The following is a 17,902-nucleotide window of genomic DNA, read 5'->3' on the forward strand; positions in this document are numbered from 1 at the left end:
ATATTTTATATGCAAATGTCATGTTGGTCAACACGGACATGTGAAATCAGCTATGAACTAATGAAAAATTATTAAAATAGAATGTTATTCTTTTAAAAAAAATTTTTTATCATATATCATATTAACAAGAACACTTGAATGAATAACCTTACATTTTGTAAACACATTTTGGGACATGTTTGTGCCTTATGCATCTCATCAAACGTTGTGGACCCAAATGGCACCCGTTTCGTAGAATGACTCTAAAGCTTTTTGAGAAAAAATGCATCCAAGTAAAATTGTCAGAATTTTTTCCACCTTTTATGTAACATTGCAACCAACAAAATTCATGTAACAATGGAAACTTTTAAGAGGGAAAAAAATTTAGAAAAAAACTTGGTTTCATAAGTGTGCTCATGAAAGGATTTCTTCAGTACATTTCCAAGGTCTTAATTTCCCCAGATTTATACAGCACATAGTAAACATGTGAACAAAAGGTCATTCGTGACCTTGTGCAGAGCCTTTTACAATGGGCAATGCTTCTCTGCTCAGAATTGTTTGTAATCAGTCACCTTCAAACTCTTACTGATAAGTTATTAACCCTTTGGTCATCATTTACGTGATGCTGATCAACCCTAAATAAAAATCAGCTTTTCTTATATGATTTTTTTTTACATCTTATCTATGCAAATTTCTGACAGGGCTATCTGCTGAAATTGTGACATGTGGTATATTGCGTCCCAGACACCTATATTTAATATACAGTTATACATTTATTGTATATATACAGTGATTCAGTTTGGCACTGTATGCGTGTATATATATAAAATAATCGCTGTTTGGCCAGCTGAGATTTTGCTTTGAAGATAAAGGTTAGGATAATAATTTTGAATTAGTATTACAGCACACCATTAGTGCAGGGGTTTTATAACCTGTCCTGGAGCAGCCCTTGCCCCGCACATTTTTTGTCTATGGAAGTAAATTAATGACAAGTGTATTTGAAACAAAAAAGCATGTTGAATTGCCCAAATTAATAAAAAAAAAAAAACCTATGCATTAAGTTATAGATTTTCAGGTCTTGCATTTTTAGGGTCTTAAATTCAACATGGTTGTACTTAAGGCCCACAGAAGTGCTTTGAAACGTGTAGCATTATTCAATGCATTGACCAGACTTTCACAGAAACAGGATGGGATATATCAACAGCTCTCCCCTTCTTTAAAGTAGCCAATAGCATTTTGTTTATATTACAGTCCGGCCAAAGCTGTTGAGCTCGGTAAAGCCTTATTTGACATCCCGTTTAATAGATTCCCCTTTTAGATTTAATATGTAACTTTTACTAAACAAAACAATGTACGCAATAATGCTGAGGATGTGTAGTTTAAAAAGTGTGCAAGTTATGTTGATGCATGGCACCACCGGTGTTCTCTCTTCTACTCAGTGCGGTATTTGTTTTTCCCCCCCAAAACTACCAGACCTGGAAATAAAAGTGGATGTGTGCAAAATCATGTCTGATTTGAAAATGAAAACTTTACTGCAATACTACCAATTCCAACAAACATGACACCACCGTCTCAATTCTAGCATGTCAAAATAGATTATGATATTTCTGACTGGAGATATAAAAGCATGACCATGATGTTCAGCAGGTCTGATGTGATATCTACCCAAAAAAAAGCAAAAAAACAAAAACAAAAAAAAACAGTACGCAGAGCATCAAATTTACATGTTTATTGACACCAGCTGCGTGTGTTGGAAGTTTTAGACAGACTCCTGGATGGGGGGCTCATATCCATCAGCTCTCTCCACCTTGGCCCCAGTGTCACCCTCTGCTGGTTTAGCAGCAGTACTGCTGGTTCCACCCTCACCGTGCAGCTCCATCAGCTTCCCAACTGTACAATAATAAATACATTAACCCACTCATACTACATTCACAAGTGGATATTCAGTTCCCCCCTCTACTCCTACTAAACCTAAAAAAATATTTTGTCCAAAGATTGGATGAATTATGCTAAATTAATTTTGTCAGTTTAGGAGTGCAAGTTAAATGTAATAAAAACAACTTTTGTCATGTCCATAGGATGAACCAAATACTGCTCTTAAATGCATTAATATATGAAACCATAACCATGAAGTTGTGCTACAACATCTGACAACTACATTTAAGTGTCAGTCATGAGCATAAATGTAAAAAATAAATAAATATGAAAGAGGCTAAACTCTCAAAAGTTGTTCATCATACAACTTCACTTACGCTCAAACTTGGGCTTTTTCAGCATTTTAACCTTCCTGACGTAGACGTCATGTAGAGGGTAGATAGATTGGCAGGCCTTTTCAATGTCCTTGCCTACACTGTCAGGAATCCTGCACAACAAAAAGAAGAGAACCATTACTTACACACAGCTGCTTAACAGTCATAGATCATGACAGCCAACAGAGCTTTCAGGTTTAAACCCAGGTAAAGAGAGTTACTCCACCCCATTGCTTAATCTCCATGACCTCAGCACTCAAAAAGTTAAGCTAAAAACACTTTATTCGCAACAAGTTCCAAAATATAAAAAAAGTCTACACAAATAACAAATGAAAAACGTTAAGAAATCATTTGACCATAACCTATAAAATTGGCAATCAAGTATTTCAACCAGAGTAAATCTCCCACTTATACTGAAAACCTTACTAGCTTGTTCAATAAGTGTTAAATAAAGGACTGCAAGTTGAATTATGACTCGCCCATCTAACACAAAATTGTAATGCCACAAAAGAGATGGAAAACTTTATACGTACAGTTTGTTGACCACCTCCTTGAGGTCATTGGTCTGGACCTCACGAGTCATGATTTCCATCATCTTCTTGCGGATCTGACGGACCTGCTGGTGCTGAGCGTAGGAAGTCTTTCTGATCTGGTTGGTGCGCTTCTTGGTGAAGCCCACGCAGAACAGGCGGAGAAGATAGCCATCGGTGGTCTTTACATCAACATGGGCCTCAATCATTGTCTAATGTGAAAGAACCAATTAACATTTTAAAATGGCCAGCACAAAGTAGCTGCAGTACACAGAACTTTTTCCAATTAGACAAGTACTTAATCCCAAAAACTTATGCAAAATAAAGGAACTTGCATCGAGATCTTAGAACACCAAAATTCTACAACACAATACCAAAGGGGTACAGAAAAAAACAGCACTGTTGAGCCTGTCACCATCAAGCAAACGTGAAATATAAAACATACAGTAGTAGTTCTTTACAGGTTTTTGCATTACATTACACTACTTTTCCAATTGTTTTTGTTTGGCGGACATGTCGAGTCTCTTGAAGCGTCTCACACATGAAACGGCATTCTAAAAATGTGGAGATCAACAAAAAAAAAAAAGAAAACGTTCAACTCACATCTAACAACTTTGCTTTTTCCCCCACAATCTACTGCCCACTTCTCTTTAACGCAATAAAGCATTTCTGAGTGAAAAGCCGCTTGAGACTAGCAATTAGGGGTGGGAATCTCTAGGCACCTCACGATTCGATTACAATTTAGGGTGTTGCCATGCGATAAAACGATCAATGCATCTTTTTCCTACACAGATTTTCTTTTTTCTCACTGTGTGACTATTTGGTACCTTTAAAGTAAAGTATTTCTAATGATCCATAATGAATTTGCTTCTATTTGTTTAATAAAATACATTGGGAAGTGATTTGGCAATAAATGTTGCAATAGAGTTTGTAATTTGCTTTGCCATTTCCGAGTTGGGTTGAAGCTTTTAAGGTCGTCCTGGTTTCCACGTCAGCGCTGTTTGATCTGACACGTGTTGTTTATAACAGAATTCTGTGCCGAATTTGAATGCTTCTCGCTGCAATGTTATTAATTCTGCCATGAATTCTAACGCTTTCTCACTGGATCTCCCAGCGCTGTGTAATAACTGTCACGTGATTGAGATCGGCCTACGAGTAAACCTGTTCTGAGCTTGCGCTGCTTGGAACGTTTCAAACGAATAGCTTTGTTGCGTTTATCTTTCGTTTCGTTTGAGGTTTCTCGTATGTAACAGAAGTTGCAGCTCTTATCAATTGGACAACGGGGTGGTCGCCCATCTGGAGCCCCACTTGCATAAAGTGTGGCTCTTGTCCAGGTCCTTTTTTCCCCCTTCAACTTCATAGAAGCCAAAGTTACGCTAGATTTTAATGCAGAGGGTGCCGGTCGGATTTGTCGCTCAACCATCACGCGTCTCTGTTATCTGCCCAGCTGCACGCCAGACTGTCCAGGCGCCTTTTGCGTTCCGTCAACATTACGTTATCAATTAACATTTAGAAAAATAGATTTGACAGTTGTGATTAGATTCAGAATCGTCCACGTCTGCATCGCGATGCATTTAAGAATTCGATTTTTTTCCCCTAGTAGCGATGTGTTACACGTCACAAGAGCGGTTAATCAGCCATGTGGTCGGATCATTTTCTTGTCTTAACTTATCATTGCTGAATTGTCAACACGTCTAAGGCCTCGTTCACACTGCAGGGGCTGAATGCTCAATTCTGATTTTTTTGAAAAAATCGGATTTTTTTGCAAGGCCGTTCACATTTCGAATTAAATGCGACCTCTTGTGATCTCCTGTGTGAACATGAAATGACCCAGAAGTGACCCGCATGCGCAGAAGAGTACTCAACGGTCAACAACCTCACTTGTTTGCGGAAGTAGCTAAACATGGCCTGAATAGAGCTGTCACCCTAAACATTAATTAAATCAGAAACCTCGCTTCCCTTCTATTGACTGGTCTCAGCATCATCCGCCATAGTTGTTTATCTTCTCATCACCGCCTACTTCAACGCAGAATGATGACGTTTGTTGCATATCAATGACGTGCGGGTCGGATATGACCCGTGACTTGCCCGTTCAGATTGAAGTCGCATTTGAAAAGGTCGGATACATATTGGATTTGGACCACATACCCAAGTGGCCTGGGTCGCATTTGAAAAGATCGGATCTGTGTCCTTCAGATTGTCATGAAAAGATCAGATACAGGTCGCATAGGGGCACAAAAAAAAAAAAAAAAAAATTTCGGAATTGGGTCGTTTCAGCCTGCAGTGTGAACGTAGCCTAATTGTGACGTTTGCGAACATTATTCAAGACCGCGATCTCTCAATTCGATTTTAAAATACAATCGTGGCAAAACATTAAATTCAAATTAATTGGAGAAAAAAAAAGATAGCCCAGCTAGAGGTCTGCAACCCGACCGGTCCCGAAAAACTCACAAGTTTCGGGTTGGGTTAATATTAGTGGTGGGCATAGATTAATTTTTTAAGCCAGATTAATCTCACTGGAATCTTGGAATTAATCTAGATTAAAACTGCTCATTTGAATTATGCCGAAAGCATTCAGAATGTGTGCTACCCAAATAATGACTAAAAGTCTTTGAGAACGGGTTTCTCAAGCCAGGTGGCGCGGGCTCATTTCCTGTTTACAAAATGCATCACAGACTGCTTGAGAAAGCTGTTCTACTATGATAATTAGTGATGAAAATAAATCATGTTCAATCAGATGTACTTGTGTTTACTAACTGATAGAGCTGTGCACTTGGTTGCACTCAAACATAGTAACGTTAGTTTGACGACGACTCTTCCCCTGCGCTACATCAGTGCTCGGCCCAGCATCTACCGCATTAGCTAAGGGATGCTTTGCATTTAAGTGGTACTTGAGACTGTCAGCTGAATGTGTGGAACGCTTTTCAGAAAAGATAAGGTAACTTATTTTAGCACAATTCACACCCAGCGGTAATTCAGGAAAACAAAATCCCAGAAGGCTCCACATGAAACTGGTCTTCCGACCTTTTAACATCGTGTCGATTTATTTTGGTTAATATGTGTGAGGGAGAGAGAGTCGCCTGGCTCCGAAGTGAGAGTGCGTGCGTGCGATCGGGTCTCTCTCTGCTCGTTCTTTCAGTTAAACATGTGCCCTGTCACAAGTGCAGCAGTTCATCTACATTACTCACCGATCAAATAAGACTTTGGAGGGACAAAAATTCACTTTGGAGGGCGCTAAAAAACATTCAATGCAGGAAAAACCCTGTTATTGCAAACAGGAAACAGCATAATTTGTCTCGTTTAGTAAAATAAAGCCAAGCTTTAGATCGTCTTTTCCACTCCATGTTTACCTCCTCTGCTCAAATCGCTTTGACATCATGAATGACGCACAGATGCGTATAGGACGTTGCAGTATGGTGCCCGATAGGACAAAAGGGAAAGTTGTGAGTTCATGGTCTGTATATTATGGCTGGGACTCGAAGTAGGAGCATCGATAAGAGGAATCGTTAACGTCGAGGGCATTCAATATCGATGGTTTGTGAAACTTAGAACCGGTTCTCGAGTGGAAACGGTTTTCAATTCCCATCCCTACCCCCTACAGTGCAATTCGGCTAGGTATACATCAGCGCTAAAATATCAAGGTGAAAGTCATCATAGATTGTGTAGTATAGACCCAGCTCCCAACCCAACGTTGAGAAAAGATTATCGGCAATATTTTTTTTTTATCGCCCGATAAGAGTCTCACGTTAACGCCGATAACGGCCCACCACTAGTTAATATTTAATGAATAGCCTTGGGTTTGTAACTAAGAAAAATGATATAGGCTATAAACAGTTTGCGTGTAGTGATCGTAAATAGGAGCACACAATAGAGAAAATACATGCGCAGTTTCAGCACCACCATCCTCTTCTGATTGCTGTGTTGTGACCGACAGTGCACGCAGGAGCACATGCGCAAAACCATTTTGTAAAATTATATATGAAACATTTTTATTTTATCAAATATCATTTTGCAAAACTTTTACGCACTTTCAATTACAACACCGCAATCAGAGGAAGACTCACTGAAATCAACAACTGTCGATGCTATTCTCTCTTCATAACTCGTACTGAGAAGGATATATTTATGTAAATAGTTGTGCAACTGTGCAAACTTTGTTCTGAAGTTTAATGTTTGAGTTCCAGAGGAACTGTTTCACATGTTCTAAAACATCAAAGTTTAATTAGTAAGTCCGTGCTTTTGCTCCTTTTATATTGTGCTGACTGCTGAGAGGGCCGCTGTGCCTTGGTGAAAGTGTTTGAACATGTATATGCGTTTAATTATCGTTTCAAGCAATCAGCTTATAAAATACAGCTTATTGCAAAATAAAAAAATAAATAAAAGGTATTTCTGTGATAAATGGACCTCGGGTTCAGACTTAAAATATAGCCGTAATGGTCGGGTTAAATGATTTCGGGTACAGGCCTGGTTCGGGCTTCAGTTTAAAGCCCATGCAAACCTCTACGCCCAGCCCTACCATGTACCTTCTCTGAGGTGAATATATTAGTCAAATTAAATGCATTCACATCTGTTAACTTTCATTCTGACTCATCAAAAGAATAGAGTTCCGGTTCTGAGATATTTAACTCCTTGAAGAAAGTTTTTGTTGGTCTTTATATTTCTTACAACGTGCACCAACGGTCAAGGTCAGGATTTTGATAATGCATTAAATTTCATATCATATACCACCAGAACACTTGGAATATACGACATGTCGCATGGGATCATTGTGATACTTTTTGATCTAAAAAAAAAAAAAGAACCTGATATTAATCACTATTATTGAAACAAGCTGGACTTGGTTTTATTTATTATCCTTTTGTGGTCATAAAAGGCAGCATTAGAATGCCACCAGAGTGAGTAGAGCTTTTCTGCATTTAAAGTATGCTTTTTACCTGCCACTTCTTGACCATGGAGCACATCTTGTCACGAGTGAGGTCCATGCCATGGAAGTTGGTGAGGCAGTTCTTGCCCTGTACGTCTTCTGTGACTAGCTTGAACTTGCGAAAGGCAACCTCATCGTTCTGCAGATCAGCCAGGCTGACTTCGAAAACACGTCCCTTCAGACCATCAGAGGCAATTCCTAGATTACAATGACACAGTGTTAGAAATGATGCAGTTTGTTTGTGTTATAATAAACGTGGACTTTATGGAAATGCCAGGTGATCTCACAACAGTAATTGTTTTTCATCTGGGGCTGAAACTACTGTCATCAAGTATTCCCACTGCAATAAGGCATGCATATTAATTTGTATCAAACAATTGGGATGCATGGCATTTATTGTACAGCAAGATCTGCCCTTTCCCAGTAGGGTTAACTACTCGTGCTAAAATCTGTGGGGAAAAACAGACACCATGAACATCAAAGCACTTACTGGTTCCCTGAGTCCTGGTGACCAAGGTCTTTCCCAGGTTGCGGATGTTGAACATGGCTGGTGCCTTGACATCATACCAGTCCTTCTTGGAGAATGGATCCACACTGCAAGACAAAACACGTGTGTAGATATTATTAGGAGAGGTATAAGATAATTTTGATAATGCAAACGTTAACATCGTCTTAAATTTACTTCGAATGTGGCGTCTAGAAATATGAAAGCTCTAAATTAACTTTAAAAATCCAACACATGTGTCACACTGCAAGTCTTACGTTAGGTCAGTAGTGTTTGGAAAACTAGCGAGCGCTTTCGATGACCCATTATGTTAGCATTGTCAGTTTAACTTTCTCGTTTTTTTGAATATAAATACTTTATGGAACTTGTAGGAATAGTACATAAGAAAACAGTACTAGGACCTACAGAGCTCTGACCGAAAGTTAACAGAGCACACATAACACAGCGCAGGCCACCAGTAAGCCAGTCGGACTAGCAGGACCGCTACATACAATCTTCTATATATCGATCTCATCCTTTACCCACAAACATCGAATATCCTACAGTTTATCTTATAACAGTATAACGACAGAGTCGAGAGATTCATTTGTGACTTACATCTTCTTTTTGGCACCTTTTTTGCCACCTTTGGTCAGCCTCTTATTCTTGCCGACTGCCATGTTGAACACAGGGAGTGAAAGAGGAGGAAGTGAGGAAATACCGCGAGAATTAAAGACGCAGCGAGAATAGACATATCTCGCGATATTTCGCTGTTCTTTCTGTAAGGCACACGTGCGCCATCTAGTGTTTAGACGCATGTTTAAACTACTTTCGATATTTACATGCTTATTTGACAAAGTTCAATAAAAAAACTCCTTTGAAAACTTCTTTGATTCATCATCTGCCAAACTATTATTTATACAGAATTTGAAAACCGCTTATCAATAATGGGTGAAAAAGGAAGTTTAGTCTAGACCTACTAGTGCCCATTTAATTTTTACTATGTAGCCTACAATGTGAATTACGTCTATAGTTACCGTGTCATAAGTCTAAATACACTTTAAAAACAACATAGCGTCAAACAAAAGGGCCAAACTGTAGCAGATAATATTCAGAGGTGGCTGAGGGCAAATTATGACATCAATCCCCTAATGGCAACAGGAACATTCCACTCTAGTAAATCTGAGTGAACTGCTCAGATGTCTGAGTTCCATTATTATTTCAAAACATAATCTTTCTCACCATTCTTTATAGACTAATAGCAAAAGCTCACACTTCCCTGACTCATAATAGCGGCATAATTAAAACTGACATTTTGCGTAATCAAAAGTATTTTATTTGCACTATATGGCTTTCTTATAACTACCACAAACACTATAGACTTTTTTTTGTTATAAGAAAACATTTGGAAGAAGGAAAATGATGATAAGCATAAGAACAAAAAAAAAAAACATAAGCATTTTCATGTATGTGTCTGAATGGTGGTCTTCAGGATGTCAGTATAAAGTTCAATGACTGTGAGATACAAATTGATCTTTGCTGCTACAAAATCTAGACCTTTAATTCTGTGCCCCTGAGGGACTGTATATAGAGTCAACAAAGTCAATGTGCTGCTGACTCCTTGGCAACGACTCAAAGGGGCCATGAAACTACACATTTGAATTTAATGATACAGTGAGCACATTTATTCTTAAAGCTATAGCTAACACATTTCTTAAAATTCAAGACCTCCTAAAAGGCTAATAATGGTCTGTCAGAGTAAAGTAAATATTAAAGTTTACATGCAACACAATAATGATATGCTATATTTGCTATGTGCTTTAACCCCCTTTGAAAAATTAAAGAATTGTACACAGTAAATCTAAACCTTGAGTATGTCACAAATCTATTTAAATAGGAGAAAAAATATTGATCCTTTAAGTAGTTGCAGTGAAACAGATGTAGTAACATATTTTTTGTGTCTTTATTGTGACATAGGCCTACCTGAATGTAACGCATGATCAAAAAGCATTTCTTACTTCTGCAGAACACAAATACATTTTGAAGAATATTGATGCCCAAACAACACCACTGACTTAAATTGTATGAGATTGAGAAATGTTTAATATATATATATATATATATATATATATATATATATATATATATATATATATATATATATATATATATATATATACGGAGCAACATGAGGGTGAATAAATAATTTTATTTTTAAGTAGAAAATATCATGCAAATATCACTCGCAATCTTTGAATTTATCTTTAAATTGTTTGTTAGGCAAGTGAAGTGCAGAAAAGATTATATTGTGCATGTATGCTTTTGATTATAAACAGCCAACATTAAAATCTTGGTATAAATCTCGTTTCTGATGAATGCTAGACTTGAATTATTCTCTCCTGCAGATATCTCCATGTTATTCTCTCAGCAGAGCACCATCGTAAACCACAACCACAATAGAGCGTCCGTGACTCGAGATCTTCAGTATAAAGTGTCACTGTCCTTATAGGTTCCTTGTACTTGATACACCTGAGCCCCCCCTTCTCAGCTCTATGTGCGCATTGCGCATGCGCAGCTCTCTCTCACGCAGCTCCAGTGTCATGGCGGAGACGGAGCGGACTAGGAGCTGATTCAGGAAGAGATGGCGCTGTAAAGTGGGTTACCGCTGAAACTTCACTCCAACAGTTCCCACAGGGAGCAAGAGGATTGTCTTCTCTTAGGAGGGCCTACCGAGAGCCAATGTCGGAGGTTCCTTGCTTTATATTTTATAGTTTTTTGCGTCTTGTTCTTATCGGTAACGTACGTCTACCTGCGCGGAATCTCTTCATCACCGCTGTTTCCTGTTTGACAAACACTCGCAAACACTTAAATGAGATTTTTGTTTAAATGGTTTTCCTTTATTAGTTCGGCGAAGATTGGGAATCTTTGGGTTTCTTATCTGGGCTCACCACAACGCGATTTCGTCATTCTTTTGTCAAGTTTAATTCTGCTCTCCCTCTCTACCGTAGAATAATTCCTGTTAGTCAGGTGTAGTGACATCAACCGACACTTCCCGCCGAGAGCGCGAGAAACTAAAGGATAAGCTGGCTGTGAATGGAGACCGGGACCAGTTTTTCCCAGCTGTCAACTTAACGAGAGCGACATATTCCGTGTATTTCCCCATAGATTTAATTCGGCGGTAGGGTCAAACAGGTGTTTCACCTGTACCACTCTCACCTGACTCCGTCATGGCGAGCGCAGGTGACAGCGCTGTTGGGATCCCCATCAGAGGAATCCGCATGAAGTTCGCCGTGCTGGCGGGGCTCCTGGAGGCTGGTGAAGTCTCCAATCGGGACATTGTGGAGACGATCTTCAATCTGGTAAGCTGATTAAAGCCTTTAAATAGAGAACCGAAGTAGCTGGACGAGACCGAATCATGTTTATGACTCTGACGAATCTTTATACAACAGAAATTGGATTGTTGTGGTTTAATGTTTAAAATTCTGGCTTGAATCCTAGTGAGGCTGATGTTTGATGTAAGTGGTGCCCCCATTGTGTGTCATTGATCAAGACAGTAAGGTCAGGTTGCATCAAGGGGACTGAACCTGTTATAAGTGACATGCAAGTCAACGTGGATAGAAGCACCTGCCATATGGCTAGTTTGAATGTAAAGCGAGATTTGGAGAGACTGTACACTCTCAGAAAAAAGTGCAAAAAGAATAATTTTTAACTCTAAAGACTCATTTTTGATACATGCATTCTAAGGCCTCTAAATTATCAATATGATCAAAAGTTTGCTGAAAAATCTGTTGAATTTTCTACATGCCTTCTGCCCTCTGATTGATAGTTTTTACTTTTATAGCAAGTAAAATACCTTACAATAGGCTATACAATTTTACGTATAAAATGCATTATATCTACAAAAATACATCTTCAGGTTGTAGTACAACCTTTTTGTTGCGAAAGCTTTACTGATTTTCTAAAGCAAATGTGAGTAACGTTTAAATTGTTGTTAATATAACATAAAAAAACAAATGCAAACTTTTTTAGATTTTATTTTTTATTTTGTCTAACGGTTTGATAATCTCTTTCATTTCAAAAATGTTATTTGTCTGCCTATTATTTCATATGTCATGCTTTAAGGTTAAAGGAACCATCTTTGTACCGTACCCTAAAATGTTCATAGTAGTACGTACCAATATGCGACTTTTTGGTACAATGTTGTCCCTTTAATGGTACTGCCCCAGTGTCAAACTAAAGACACATTTTTTTTTTCTGACAGTCTGGAGGTTGAGGTAGCTATTTGAAAACATAAATATAATGGGCTCTGTGTTTTTTTTTTACAGTCTATGGTTCTGCTGCTTTATTCTCTGTTGTGTTTCTAGGTTTGTGGTGATGTCATTGTTTATTTACACTGCTTGTTTTAGATTGTTTCTCCCTGCTCCTGTCATTGTAGACAGACCTTATGTGAAGCGATTATCCATTAATCCATAAATCCATTAATCCAGGAACCTGGTTTGATTTTTCAGCAGTGACCTAATGTTCAACGTCCTTGAAATTATGTCAGTCCTCTGTCAGCTTTTAACTTGTCTTACAGTTTCCATAGATTATGTATGATAAAAAGCAGTCAGAGTTCACAGATCACCTCAGCACAGCTCCGTGATGTAATAACAGCTAATTTCTTTTGACCAGCCTCAGACACGAGGAAGTCAGTTAGCACTTTCTGGAAATTGCACACTTTTTTTCCCCTCCTCCCACGTCCACAAGCGAGTTGAAAGCCCCTGTTATACATTAGCTGAGTTTCAAGCATGAGTGAAGGCCTGTATGTGACCCACATTGTAGCTGAATCAGATTGGGAGATATTTTGTTTGCAGGTGTTGTGAAATGACTTTGAAGAATGAATGAATGAGTGCAATTAGGAATTAAGAAACGTGCTGCAACCATGCACTCTACGATGATGTAATACTGCTGAGAAACATAAGGCACACTAGACATCATAGGTGACATGTAGCCTACATGCAGTTATGTTGCTCTAACCTTACCTCTAAAATACAGGGCTTTATAATTGAATGCAGTGCGTGCTTCTTAAAGGGATAGTTCACCTACTGTAAAGTGCAAAATGAAAGTTCTGTCATCATTTACTTGCCCTTATCTTGTTTAAAATCTGTATGAATTTTGATATGTTTAGCAGATTTTATGAACCGCTCTCAGTCATATGGTGAAAGCGGAAGGGGCCCAGAGGCTGTCAGGCCCCAAAAAGAACAAAAAACGAGCATGCAACCATTATAAACATTATGTCTTCAAGTCTTTTGAAGCTATATGATGGCTTTGTATGAGGAATAGACTGGTATTTAAAATTTTAATCTTGAATGACACTTCAGAGGAGTAATATCATGAGGAATCAAATATTCTTTCATCTTTTAAGAAGTGCTTGATATATTTTGACCCGTAAAACATAATTTTTAGGCTCAAAACATCGACATCTTGAACATAACTTTTAAAACAAAATTACAAAAGTGCCCCGTTCTGCAGCTTTGTGACGTCACAGTCGTATAGGGATGAATCCAACAATGCATAACTGCTCATGTTTACGCACTGAAGTTTATTTTTTAACAAGGTCTGATCATTTCACTCTGATCTTACCAGTTTAATGGTACTTTTCAGTTTTCAATGCAGATTGTTTTATGAATCTGTCACAATGTTGTGGCTGCTTATAAAGGATGTAGTAGTTAAAAACTATATTTGACATGACCACAAACTGAGAGAGTACCATAGGACATCACTTAGTCAGCACTGTTGCTCATTTCACATGCGAAGGGGAGGTGCAGCAACACAAAATGTACCATTTAACCACATTTTTGGTGCGAACAAACCTGTTGAACATGATAATCTGCCAGACCAAACTAGGTCTTTGATTCATCTCCATAAAATTGTGTATTGGAGCATGAGATCAAAATAATAGGTTATTGTGCCAAATTAGTCTGATTTGCTGTTTGAAATGTCCAGCAAATAGATAAGAAGCACAGTGAAATGCATTGCTTACTACTCAGCGATGGATGCTTCATGCTGTCAGAGTGCACTCATTTAGTGTTAGTCACATGAAGAATTTAAGGGATTAAGAGGGGTTTTAGCATGAGAAGGACAGCGTGGAAAATAATTGACTGCTGATTGACTAAATAATTCAGGAGTGCAATAAATGACTATAAATAAACTCACACTGTTCTCAACTGTAGTGTAAGGTAGTAGCATCTCTACAGCATCAATGAGTAGTGCACAGGAACTAACAGAGTTGTGGTTGTGGCCATTTTATCATCTAGTAAAACGGTGTCACTTCAGTTTTTTTGTTGCTTTGCATGTCATTGTGCTGTATTGAGGGTAGCGTTCATGGAAGAAGAAGAACATTCAACACACTTTTAAAAATATATACATAAAATTAAAGTAAAGCAGCAGCCCCTCATGGTCAACTGCTGCACACATAAACAAAACATAACGTAAATAGTCCTGGTCCTCCTTTTTTATTCACGGAGAACTGGAAGCTAATTAATCTAATTAACACTTGCACTCCATCTATTTTATATCTGTCTATCTTGCTTTCTCTATAGTTCATTTGCTGTTGGGTGAGTCTTGGACTCAGATCAGAGATCACTGCCTGAATAATCTTCTTCAACAGAAAAAAAGAACAAAGCGAAGAGAGCAGCGCTCTTGTTTTGACTAAGTCATTTGTAAATCTGCACGAGGTTTATTAAAGCATATGTGTGTATTCGCCTCATTAAAATCCACTTATTCTTGTTCAAACACACTTTAGAAGCTCATTGAAACAGTATCATCTCTTGTATCTCCATCAGTCTCTGGGGACTGGAGGTGGTTTGGTAGCACAGCACCTGGGTTAGCCCGAGGTGAGGGCTGAACAAACATGGGACCTGTCTTTGTTACCATGGTTACCACAAGAGCAGGTGACCAGCCTACTCACACCTGTCTGTACAGGTCCTGACTTGTAGGAAATGATTCCCAATTCTGGCTTATTTGTGACTGTATGGTCAGAGTATTTCTAGCTTTGGTTTTACAGAACTCAGGGCTCTAGACTAACATTTGAGTTCTGCACATGGTGGCACCAGCTCCTGATTTGGTTGCACTGCACATGTTATAGGACTTTAAAAATAATACATGTTTTGTCTCTTAGAAATGCACATTTGACAGTAGCTTCAGCTTGTGCTTGAGTTGGGATGCAGATATAGCTAAATGTATTTCATTCACAAAAACAGTAGCTAACATCTGTAAAAAAATTATTAACCTGATTTTTATAAAGTCACATTTAAATATTCTGATTGTATGACTACTCTTATTGAAAATTAACCAATTATTCTTAAATAGTGTCATACATTTGTAGATCACGATAACCACGGGTAAAACTATGTGTGGCACCTCATTGCATGGTAAAAAGTAACTATATGTGAACCGTGCTGGCAAAATTAGTACATTTTCAAAAAGGACTAAAGGAGTTATTGTTATTTTCACATTCTCTATTAACCTGTTAACCTTCAAGGCCACTTTTGAAAAATCCCCAGAAATGGCATACCCAAACTTAAACAGATACAGTTCATGAACCCTTTGCACTAAAAGCACAAGTATGATCTCATTTGAAAGCTGACACCTAGTAGTTTATTGTAATTTAGAATTAATTATTGTCATAATGAAAAAAAATGTTTAAATAGCTTCAAAATTTGTAAAGTTTTTAGAAATTTATTTTTATGAAACATCTTCATAAAAATAAAATTGAAGTTGGCCCTGGAGCAATCTAGAAATGCACTGCAGCTAAAGCCATATGTGTGACCATTTTATATTTAAAATCTGAAAATGATAAGTCTAAAACTCTGTATTTTGTTAAATGTTTTTCAAGATCATGTCAAATTACTTTATTTTGATTAGACTCTAAAATGCAAACTGATGTTTAGTCATCTTCTGAGTCATCTATTCAGTCTATTGTCTCTATTATTTTGTGGTGCAAACGAGCCCCATTCAGTGTGAGTCTCTCCCTGCACACATTTACACCTCTCCAGACTGGTTATTGCTCTAAATATGCATTTCTTTTGTCTGCATTATAGCTACTAACGACTGGCTATTCACAGGCTATTCATAGGGTTTCAAACCCTAATTTATTTTATCAAAGTTCTCACTAAATATTTGAAACTGGTATCAAATATACTGAAACATTTCAGTAAGCATTCCTATTTAGAAAAAAATCATAAATCAATAACTGCTGGTGGCAGGTGCACCTGGGCTAGCTAGCATGTTAGCTTAGCACACCATCAATACACGACCATTTATGAGATTAAAACCATGTTTGTGCTCCAAACTTACTTTATAACGCAAGTCGAGTGTTTTAAATAATCTTATGTGATCTAATTTGGCTTCAGATAAAAAAAATCCGACAGAAATTTTATTATTTATAGTGTTCTGCACGATGATGAAATCTATATCGATTAGCATTGCATTATAAATATAATCTATTATTATGAAATACCTGGCATGGCTTGAAGAACACAGGTAACTCAAATATCATTGCAATCATGTTTATTGTCTTCAAAACATCTTTATCTGCATGTTACAGCGATCTCTGTCAGCTACTTTCTGTATCAGTGACGTCCTGGAATGTCACATGACTATGGGTCTTCTTCGTGATCCATATATGGACTGTTATTGTGCATATAGCGCCCTCAGGCTATTGGTATGAATTGAAAACACAGCACATCTCAGTAAGAAGCGATCATAATGATTACATCGACGCATTTGGGTATAAATTCAATAAATATTATTCCTGTCTATAGAAATATGATGTGAATCAATGAGAATATATCAATATTTCTCCAAGTCTGCACATTTTTGAGCTAAAGCCCTGAGGGACGTTGTTTTGTGAATCGCTGTCATGACGACAGCACGGAGTGTTTTTTATGAATGGACCAGCTGACGCTCATAATTCATATTAAAGGTATCGACTCATTTTTTCATTTCATAACTCCTGACACAAATTAAGACATAACTGTCACTATAAGTTTCTCAGAATACAATAGTGGTCAAATACTGAATCTTGAGTCTTATATCTTGTTAATGATGTATAGTTTGTCAAGGTATAACATTAAATCTGATAGTAAATTTGAACTAAATAAAAAAAAAAACGCTTCAGTGCGCCGACGCTCTGGCAACGGTTAACAGGTTAAAAGAATCTTCAAAATGATGTATGATTTGTTATATCAAACAAACAGTTACTGAGCTGCACCTGTTTAAAGTCAATTTTTTGAAAAATTTAGTTAAAGTTTTCTGAAGTTTCCAAAACAGTGTCACCTAGCAAGCAACCATACCTTGAAATCCCTGGTAATGCTACCAAATTTGGCACATACCAAGTCAAAACCACAATGTTTCCCTTTTTTTGACGTCAGTGTTGTTGAAAAAGTCAGCACTGTTTCATCTGGCTTTAAACTAGTTTAAATCACTGAGACGTATTTTGTATCGAAGAATACTGTGCCAAACTCGAACGCTGTTTAGTGGTTGCGTGATCGAGATGGTCGGCCAGTGAACACATTTACTCTTAAGTTCACGCTGCGCTGTCTTTTGGGCTGCGCTTTTAAATAGTCTGTGTGGCGCAGTTCAAACTAGTAGCACTGTTTCGTTCTGCTTTTGGCACATTTGCTGTTAATGTTTCCCATATGTTACATAAATGACGCTTACCAGCTAGTCAAATTGGTTGTGGCACGAGTAGATA

The 17,902-nt window shown here is 37.8% G+C and overlaps 2 protein-coding genes across 3 annotated transcripts in view; one reads left to right on the forward strand and one right to left on the reverse strand.

Moving 5' to 3' along the window:
- Window positions 1-1,693: 1,693 nt before the first annotated feature.
- Window positions 1,694-8,895, reverse strand: rps3a (ribosomal protein S3A). The gene is made up of 6 exons (XM_077203232.1): window positions 8,785-8,895; window positions 8,173-8,276; window positions 7,693-7,880; window positions 2,762-2,970; window positions 2,232-2,341; window positions 1,694-1,869 (listed from the first exon to the last, which is right to left on the reverse strand). The coding sequence occupies exons 1-6, from the start codon at window positions 8,844-8,846 to the stop codon at window positions 1,739-1,741; spliced, it is 804 nt and encodes a 267-aa protein (XP_077059347.1). The 5' UTR covers window positions 8,847-8,895; the 3' UTR covers window positions 1,694-1,738.
- Window positions 8,896-10,745: 1,850 nt separating this feature from the next.
- Window positions 10,746-17,902, forward strand: part of lrba (LPS-responsive vesicle trafficking, beach and anchor containing) — a 295,618-nt gene continuing 288,461 nt past the window's right edge. For both annotated transcript variants that reach the window (XM_077203247.1, XM_077203253.1), the window contains exon 1: window positions 10,746-11,525. In XM_077203247.1, coding sequence (XP_077059362.1) covers window positions 11,394-11,525 — 132 coding nt within the window. In that variant the 5' untranslated portion in view covers window positions 10,746-11,393. The remainder of the gene's footprint in view (window positions 11,526-17,902) is intronic.

Source organism: Siphateles boraxobius, unplaced genomic scaffold, assembly GCF_051911475.1.
Source record: "Siphateles boraxobius isolate OS27281-9 unplaced genomic scaffold, OSU_SipBor_1 119, whole genome shotgun sequence".
NCBI lineage: Eukaryota > Metazoa > Chordata > Actinopteri > Cypriniformes > Leuciscidae > Siphateles > Siphateles boraxobius.